Source organism: Gallus gallus, chromosome 5, assembly GCF_016699485.2.
Source record: "Gallus gallus isolate bGalGal1 chromosome 5, bGalGal1.mat.broiler.GRCg7b, whole genome shotgun sequence".
NCBI lineage: Eukaryota > Metazoa > Chordata > Aves > Galliformes > Phasianidae > Gallus > Gallus gallus.
In genome coordinates, this window is record NC_052536.1 from 54,481,955 (window position 1) to 54,491,495 (window position 9,541).

The 9,541-nt window shown below is 52.5% G+C and overlaps 1 protein-coding gene across 2 annotated transcripts; it reads right to left on the bottom strand.

Annotated features, from left to right (window-relative positions):
• Positions 1–33: 33 nt before the first annotated feature.
• On the bottom strand, positions 34–4,219 carry LOC121113253 (inositol 1,4,5-trisphosphate receptor-interacting protein-like 1). Of its 2 annotated transcripts, none has more exons than XM_040701644.1 (2): positions 3,841–4,219; positions 34–2,049 (listed from the first exon to the last, which is right to left on the bottom strand). In XM_040701644.1, the coding sequence occupies exons 1-2, from the start codon at positions 3,865–3,867 to the stop codon at positions 538–540; spliced, it is 1,539 nt and encodes a 512-aa protein (XP_040557578.1). In that variant the 5' UTR covers positions 3,868–4,219; the 3' UTR covers positions 34–537. The 2 variants fall into 2 exon arrangements, with proteins under 2 accessions (XP_040557578.1, XP_040557579.1); XM_040701645.1 differs by lacking the exon at positions 3,841–4,219 and adding an exon at positions 2,330–3,745.
• Between the last annotated feature and the right edge of the window lie 5,322 nt (positions 4,220–9,541).

The window sequence follows — 9,541 nt, forward strand, 5'->3', positions numbered from 1 at the left end:
TGTGCGGAATACAACTCTATAACCCACGCAAAGTTATAAAAATAAATATGTTTATTAAAATTATTAAAAGAACAGAACAGATCACAACGTACTTTCTAGTCTCTGATACTATAGATAATATATGAATATAATTCTACTAGAGCTTGAGAAGTGAGAATTAACCACATCATTCAACAACTGTAGTTCTAAAATACGCGACTTCAACAGGTGGTATTTCTGCTTTTTCGCATCAGCTCTTTCTAAGCACACGTCACAAAGTACATTGTGCTCTACTTCTTCAGATCAGGTTCTTCAAGCAAGTCTTTCATTGCCGGTCTTCCTAGGGGAAAATGCTCCCGGAGCAAACAGATGCTCTTGGAGAGGCTGGGTGGTCTCTGCCCAGCTGGTTTGAAGAGTCTCTGTTTCAAGTGTTCACGCAGCACCCTCTTCATCGGCTGCCCCAGTGTGGAGAAAACATCCAGGAGCAATTCCCACTGCCTACGGAGCGGTGTCTTCTCCGTGTTCAGGGTGCTCGTCTGTGGGACAAGTGGATGTCTCTCACTTCCCATAGATCAGCAGGCTCATGAGCCGATCTTGCAGCTCCTCCAACTCCTGCAGTGCCTGCTCATGTCTTTCCGCATCCTCCAGGTGCTGGAAGAGGTTGAGCGGTTCGGACTCTCGGAAATCCTGCGGCAAGATAATCTCCGCAGGCACGTCTTCATTTCCAATGAAGAAGTGGCCCAGATGCTTCTCCTCCACGCAGCAGCGCAGGTAGCGCAAGAGGTCATCGATCCGCTCCAGGAAATATCTCCCATGCCAGCTTTCCAAAGGGATGGCAGTCAGGAGGTGCATGAGCACTGTCTTCAGTTCATAGACTGAAAAGTTGAGGCCCGCCAGGATATAGGCGCACACTTGCATATATCTGATGTAGAAATTCCTCTCCTCAGCACGGGCGGCTACAAGTAGGAAGAACTTCGCTTCTGCCACAGCACAGCTCTGTGGCCAGGTCGTGCTGGGAGTAGTACCGACCTCTGTCTCCTGGCTGCTCAGAAAGATGTCCGTGTCATCTTGCTGTACGCCAAACAGCATCTCAACTAAGAAGATTTTCTTGTAGACATCTGTCACCTGAAGCCTGCAGGAGCGCTTGGACTGCGTCACATTCAGGCTGCACATTGCTGACAAATGCGTGCATTTCCAGGCATTTCTGATCAGGTTCTGGAACCAGTGAGCAGTCTTCTCTACATCCAGGTAGGAGTCAGTGCAGAGGCTGTGCAGGAGGTTGGACTGCTGATTTCTCAGCTCTGCCGCGGAGGCGTGGAGGAAGCATCGCATGCGCATCTCCTGCTCCCTCCCGCACGTGCATTCCAGCTCTACACGGACACGGGAGTTCCTCGCTGGCAGCTCCTCTGGGGCGCCCAGATCCGGGTGGAAAGTGTGCCCACGGGGGGCCAACAGGGACACAACCACGCAGAAGACAGGCTCATTTACAAGGGGACACCAGCCTTCATAGACACTGCCCACCCCAGTGGTGTGTGCTGGCACTGGATAGAAAGTATCCGCCACGATATGTTGGCAGATATCAATGAGGTGATGCAACAGCGAGAGGATCTGTTCACCATCCTCTTGATGGGTATGGATTGGCCAGAACTCTTCAGCAAAGACAAATTCATCCTTTGCTTCCACTTCCACCACCTGCATCTGTTGCTCCTGCTGCTCCAGCTCCTGCTGCTCCTGCTGCTGCTCCTCACTGCTGGAGCTCTCCACATCACTGTCGTCTTCAACGCCCCGGAACTTCTTGTGGATCTTCCACATGAACCAAAACAGAAAGACGAAGAGACAAAGAACGCTCACAGTTTTCCAGTATGGCAACAAAGCAAAGAGCAGGGCTTGCAAGCCCATCCTGCCCTGCGCCCTTTCCATCTCTTCTATCTCCAGCAGCAGCTTTGTCATCTGCTCTTGCAGATACTCCTCACGCTGCTGCATGCGGTTGAGGGTTTCCTCATCCAAATAATCACCAACACATGGCACTCTCTGCGCCAACAACGAGAAGACAAACGCCAAAGCCATGATCTGGAAGAAGTGAGAGAGGGGAGGTCAGTGGGGCTGGGTGGGAGCTCGCGCGCGGCTGGGGGAGCGGGGCCAGGAGCCACAGCCCCTGGGGTCAGGTAGGAGTGGGGGCGAGGGAGCTGGGAGGCAGCAGGGGCTGAGGCCAGCACTGGTGGTGACTGCCAGAGAGCCGCTCGCAGGCTCCCCTGAGAGCTCGCTGCCACCACTGCGGGCTCCCAAACCCCTCGCGGGCCGGTGTTTGCGCCCGGCCCAGCACAGCCCTCCCCCTTGCTGCTGCACTCACCGCTGGCCCAGGCCAAAGTGGAGCAGCCGCTGCCTGCTGATGGCCTCAATACCAGCCCCGCATTGTGACGCACCGTGATGTCACAAACGCCCCAGCCCCAGCCTTCGGCCCCACCTCGAACAGCCCCTCTCAGCTGCCCTGGGCTGCCGTGGCCCTGGCATCGGCCCTGCTGTGAGGCACGTGGCCGGACTGAGCTCCCAGGTAGTGAGTGACCTCTTTTTGTACAACCTCTGCCAAACCCCTTGGGAACTCACTAAGAACTACAGCCACTGCTGTTGAACCAGAAGCTGATGCATGAGGCTCACTAAATAAAGCTACATATACCGCTAGTTTTACGTTTTTGTTGCTGTTTTTTACCTTTTAATAAAAGATATGCATATATAAAATAAGTTTTGTAGCTGATCTACGTTAACTGTGTATTTTCTGTGTGGCCCAAGACAGTTCCTCTTCACTCCATGTGGCCCAGGCAAGTCAAAAGACTGGACTCCTGTGGCATATGTAGAAATGCTGGTAGCCACCAGGAACTTCATGAGGAACTTCACACCTGTCAGCCTGACTTTGGTATTGGGGAAGGTCCTGGAGCAGATTGTCCTGAGTGTGATCACATGGCATATTGAAGACAACCAGGTGATCCGGCCTAGCCAACATGAATTCATGTTCCTGTTTGTCCAACCTTGACTCCTACAACCAGGTGACTCACCTAGTGGATGGGGGAAAGGCTGTGGATGCTGTCTACCTAGACTTCATCCCCCTAGACCCCGCCCTCTTCCCCTGGAGAAGCTGACAGTCTATGGCTTGGATGGTTGTACTATTCACTGGGTAAAAAACTGGCTGGACAGCTGGGCCCAGAGAGAGGTGGCGAGGAGAGGAGAGGAGACTTAAATCCAGCTGGCCATCAGTCGCTAGCTGTGTTCCTCAGGGGTCAGTACTGGGGCCAGCCCTTTTTATTGATGATCTGGATGAGCACACCTCATGCTAACAGGCTGCCCATAAGGCCTTTTGTCCCACCTAGTGTCTCTGTGTGGACAAGAGACTAAATACAGGAGCAGCTTTCCCATTTGTGGTACGGGAGCATGGACCAGAGCAGTGCCAGCAGAAGCAGCCATGAACAGCAGTGGATGCTGAGGCCCGGTGACAAATCTAGCCTAAGTGCCTGTGAGAAGTGACCGTATGAGATCCTCACAACCACCCTGCTGTGCAGCTTTGCCCCCTAGGCCCTCTCCCTAGCCTCAACATGCCCATTTTCTCCAGCTGAGGGTCACCCAGGGGAGAAGCCCTCCTCTGGGTGACCCAAGAAGGCCCACCGCTGAACTAACCAGAAATCTTCATCCAAATCTTACACTCAGGCACCACCAAACGGCTCTGAAACCACTCAGCAGTGAACAGCCCTCTGTGTTAGAAACGGTGATTACTGGGACACATCAGATCAACAGCAATGTGCAAGGTGTGCTGTGGGACCAGCTCAGACCTGTAGCTGGAGAGGCAAGAGAAATGATAGAGATATTACTTACCAGGGATGGAGCCAAAAAAAAAACCATCCTCCAGGCCTAAGTGTTTCACTTGTTCCACTGCTGAAGAGAAGTCACCACTAATGACAGGACGAACAACTCCACAAAACATATCCTATGGAGCCAAAGGTCCTCATTAGAGTGAAAGGCCGACTCCCCCACTGCAGAGCAGGGCCTGAACCAACATTACCTGTGCTGCTGCGGGTGCTGCATGCTTTCCCCAGCCTCCTGCCTGCCTGGCCATGCGAGGAATCACAATGTGCAGGGAAGAGGCCATCAGCAGCATGCAACAGCCATACATCTCAGAAACAACGAGCATTTATTATTGGTTCATTTTGACAGAAGGACTTGGGTTGGACTTTGCCTCTCCCAGTCTGCCTACATCAGTCTCAGAAAGGCACCTCAGTCCCTCTCTTTCCACTATTTGGATGCGTGATTTTAAGGGTTTTCATGGGACACCCACTCTCTCTCCCCAGACTACCTGTGGGGTTGGAAGACCAGCTGATCCCCCATAGCTTTAACCAGAAAGCAGGCAGGGTTGTGCAACAGGGTAACTGCAGGCCTCCATCCGGGTCACGTTTATCCTGGGCAGCTGCCACTCACGCCTTTAGTGACCAACAGCCCCTGGGAGCTCTTGTGCCTGCCCTACAACTTGCCTGCCCCGAGCCAGCCAGGACTTTCACTCCACGGGCGTGTTTCACTCAGCCCCGTCTTTTGCAGTGGATTAATGGATTAACCCCTAATCTTTGCAGTGACCTAACTTGTAGCCTGGTTGACGGCTCCACTTGTTTCCTTGCGTTTTGCATCAGCAACACAAGAGAAGGGATCACCATACCAAAGAAACAGCTGCTGGAGAGAAGGAAAGAAACTCAGCAAGTAGTTTACGGGCGATTTCCGTCTTTTGGTCCACAGCAGGTGTGATTTGGCGTAGCTAAACATTCGGAAAGGGTTGTTTCTCCCTCCCTCCCACCGCTGCAGGATCACGTTGCTTTAACGAGCCTGTGGACCAACTGCAGGCCGTGGAGGATTGACGCTGCCAAGAAGGCAAGAGCGTTATTAGCCATTCACTTGTTAGGCTACTTCAGGACAGTAGGGGAATACAGAAATCTCTGGCTCCAGCTAGAGGCTAGTTCACGGCAGTGCTACGCAGTATCAAGGTGCGTGAAAACACATATTCCAAAGAAAAGAGAATGGGCAGAGCAGAGAACACAGAGACTTTCACATGCTGTCTGTCCCACACAGCAGGAATTTCCTCCTTGCCTACCAAGCAGCAAGACAGGATGCTGCTCCCTTCCCTCCATCAACGTTATCAAGTCAATGAGTCTTGTGAAGTATTAATCCTGCTTGACACTGTGAAACAAGACCTCAGTTTGACTGACCTATTGCCCCAGAGGTTCAGCGCAAAGCCTGGCTGCTCTGTTAGAGCTAAAGCCCGGTCAGTGCAGTGCCTGCCTCCCCCTGCTGGGCAGGGAAGGAATCAGCTGAGATGCGATTCCTGGGCCAGACTTCTGCTTCACTGCATGGAGTGAACGGAGTGCCCCAGCAGAGACCAGCATCTTTATGGAGGGCTGATGGCCAGCCAGATCAGCCCTCTTTCTGTCTTCTGGTGGGTGAAGCAGTGCTCAGGCAAGGGGATGCTGGGAGGGTGTGTGTTATGGGATGCTGGCACACAAGGTCACACAGTGGGGAGCTATGACAATGCAAGGCAATATATTAGTGAGCCCATCTGGCAGAGGCTCAGCCTGATGGGGCATTGCCATTGCTAGAAACCAGCTCAGCTGGAATACACCGAGAATGCTCAGACAGCGGAGGAGGCAGGCTGCATTTCTCCATCGGCTCACAGTGAGAGACCAGAGAAATCCAAACAGCAGGCGCAGGGTAAGAACAAGTTGCCCACATCAGTTTTAAGAGCTTAGTCATCTCCTTGAGTGCAGTGGAAAAGTTTCAACATATTTCAAGGGCTGGGACCTCAAGGGAGTTCCCGTGAACTCATCCCGGATAGTGTGATGCAGTCAACCAGCGACAGGTACAGGTGGCCAAAGCTGGCAGAGTAGGCAGGCGGCAGGAGAACCCAGAAAGCCATCAGAAGACGTTGGAGATTGTCCTTCTTACAACAGGGTTTGCAGCAGAGTTTGTGGGATCTGACGTCAAGTGGTTGGGTTTTCCTGAGACACTCTATCTACTCTACATCCTGCTGCAATCAAACGTCTCCTGGGGCACAGCCTCATCTACACAGAGGAGGGCTGAGACGGTTCTCCTCCACGCAGCAGTGCAGGGACTGCGGGACGCCGTCCAGCCTCCTGCGCAGCAACACAGCGACCCCTTAGCGGCGGAGAGAATCATAGAATCACAAGGCTGGAAAGGACCTACCTACAAGATCGTCTAGTCCAACCGTCCTCCCATTACCGTTACTACCAAAAGCCACTAAACCGTATCTCGTAGCTTCTCGTCCAGGCGCCTCTTGAACACTGCCAGGGACGGCGACTCCACCACCTCCCTGGGCAGGCCATTCCAGTGTCTGACCACTCTCGGAGAGAAAATCAGATTTTTCCTTATATCAAATCTAAATCTCCTCTGGCACAACTTGTGGCCGTTTCCTCGGCTCCTGTTTGTTGCCTGGGAGAAGAGGCCAAACCCCAGCTGTAGAGTGCAATGAGATCTCCCCTCAGCCTCCTCTTCTCCACACTGAACGATCCCAGCTCCCTCAGCCGCTCCTCATAAGATTTGTGCTCCAGACCCCTCACCAGCTTTGTTGCCCTTCTCTCGACACATTCCAGGGCCTCGATGTCCCAAGACCCACCCCTCAGGGACACCACTCATGGCCGGCCTCCACCCTGACACAGAACCATTGATCACAACTCTTTGGCTGCATCCAGCCGACCAATTCCTAATCCATCGAACAGTCCATCCTTCAAATCCACACCTCTCCAATTTAGAGAGAAGCACGTGGTGAGGGACCGTGTCAAAGGCTTTGCAGAAGTCCAGGTAGATGACATCCACGCCCTCCCCCCATCCACCAAAGCCGTCACTCCATCATAAAGGCCACCAGATTGGTCAGGCAAGATCTGCCCTTGCTGAAGCCATGCTGGCTGTCTTGGATCACCTCTTTGTCTCGTATGTGCCTTAATACAGTTTCTAGGAGGATCTGCTCCATGATCTTCCCAGGCACAGAGGTGAGGCTCACCGGCCTGTAGTTCCCCAGGTCTTCCTTTCTCCCTTTCTTAAAAACGGGAGCAAGGTTTCCCTTTTTCCAGTCACCGGGGACTTCACCGGACAGCCATGATTTTTCAAATATGATGGAGAGCGGCTCGGCAACCACATCAGCCATCTCTTTCAGAACCCTGGGATGGATATCATCCGGCCCCGTGGACTTAGACACGTTCCATTTCATGAGGACGACTCGGACTTGTTCCACTCTTACAGTGGGACAGAAACCACTCCCCGCACCCTCACCTAGAGGCTCGTGGTCCTGGCAGACACAGGAAGCCTGACCACCCATGAAGACTGAGGCAAGGCACTCATTGAGTACCTCAGCTTTTTCTGTGTCTGAGGAAGCCAGCTCCCCACTGCCTTTCATCAGAGGGGGAGCGCCCTCCTTGGCCTGTCTCCTCCTGCCTATGTACCTGTAGAACCCCTTCTTGTTATCTTTCACATCCCTCGCCAAGTTCAGCTCCACCTGCGCGTTGGCTTTCCTAATCCTATCTCTACACACATGGACAACAGCCCTGTATTCCTCCCAGCCTACACAACCCTGCTTCCACTTTCTGTACACTTCCCTCTTTTCCCTCAGTTTCAGCTTCAGGCCCTTGCATAGCTACAGCGGTTGCCTGCCTCCCCTGCTGGACTTCTTCTGCTGGGGGATGGAGAGCCGTTGCACTCTCAGAAGGGTGTCCTTAAAGAGCTGCCAGCTCTGTTCTGTACCCATGCCCTTAAGGACAGTTTCCCAGGGGATCCCACGCAGCAGTTCCTTAAGCAGCTGGAATTTTGCTCTCCTAAAGCACAGGGGCCTAGCTCTGCTTTGTGCCAGGCCCACGTTCTTCAAGATCACAAACTCCACCAAGCCGTGGTCAGTACAGTCCAGGCTCCCTCCAATCTTAACCTCTCTAATGCTCTCCTCCTGCACACCTCTCACTGTGAGCACCAGGTCCAGCAAGGCTTCACCTCGGGTTGGTCCATCTATTACCTGGACCAGAAAGTTGTCAACAGACTCCAGGAATCTTCTGGATTGTCTGCCACCTGCCATGCCACTATTCCAGCAGACATCCGGGTGGTTGAAATCCCCCATCAGGACAGGAGCCCACGAGCACAACACCTCCTGCAGCTGAAGCAAGAAGGCCTCGTCAACAGGCTCCCCCTGATCAGGTGGCCTCTAGCAGACCCCAAGCCACTAGATGCCCTTTGCTGGACCGATCCCTGATTCTTACCCACAAGCTCTCAACCTGACAGTGGCTGTTCCTCGGACACAGCTCTTCGCAATCTATCCACTTCCTAACTTAGAGGGCAACTCTGCCACCCCTCCTACCCTGTCTATCCCTTCTGAAAAGCCTGTAGTCCTCAATCAAAGTATTCCAATCATGGGATTCATCCCACCATGTTTCCATGATAGCAGTCAGCTCATCCTTTCCCAATACTTTCCCACGGTTTCTAGCTCCTCCTGTTTATTTCCCATGCTGTGTACATCGGTATAGAGGCACTTCAGCTTAGCTATTGGCCTCGTTGCCTTCTCAGAGGAGCCCACCCTAATACCTCCAGGACAAGTCTGGGGTTTTCTCTTACCGCCTCCCAAGGTGACAGTGTTCCTATGTGCTTCACTGTCACCCAGCACACCCCCTTCCCGCATCATATCTAGTTTAAGGCCCTGCTTACCAGCCCAGCCAGCTTGCTCCCAAGACTATTTGTGGCCCTTCTAGTCAGTCGGCTCCCTCCGCCGTCAGCATTCCCCCTTTCTCAAGGCTGTGTCCCAAGCCATAGTACCCAAAGCCCTGAGCACAACACCATTCACAAAGCCATTCATTCAGCATGCCCACCCTCCTCCTTTTGTGTGGGTCGCAGTCACCAACTGAGAGGACAGAGGAGAACACAACTTGCGCTGCCAACCCCTTCAGAAGTCTTCCCCGAGCCCTGAAGACCCTTTTGATCGCCTGAGAAATTCTTTTGCATACATCTTCATTTCCAGTGTGGAAAACCAGACGTGGATAGTAATCGGAGGGCTTAACCAGGCAAGTCATGTTCCTAGCCCTGAACAGGGACTTGTTTCCATCCCTCGCTGTCGTTGAGGTCACCCCTTCCCACCTGACTGTGAGACAGCAGACGATCCCCTGCTGCTTGAGGAGCATCTCCCCACACCCTTCCTGCAGGGATGGCAGTCACCTTTTCCACAGCACGCTACCCAATTCTGTGGCAGCCAAGCATTCAACACCCTATCCCTGTTTTCTTTGACAAAGAGTTACGGGCAGAGGGTTTTGATGTGCGGAATACAACTCTATAACCCACGCAAAGTTATAAAAATAAATATGTTTATTAAAATTATTAAAAGAACAGAACAGATCACAACGTACTTTCTAGTCTCTGATACTATAGATAATATATGAATATAATTCTACTAGAGCTTGAGAAGTGAGAATTAACCACATCATTCAACAACTGTAGTTCTAAAATACGCGACTTCAACAGGTGGTATTTCTGCTTTTTCGCATCAGCTCTT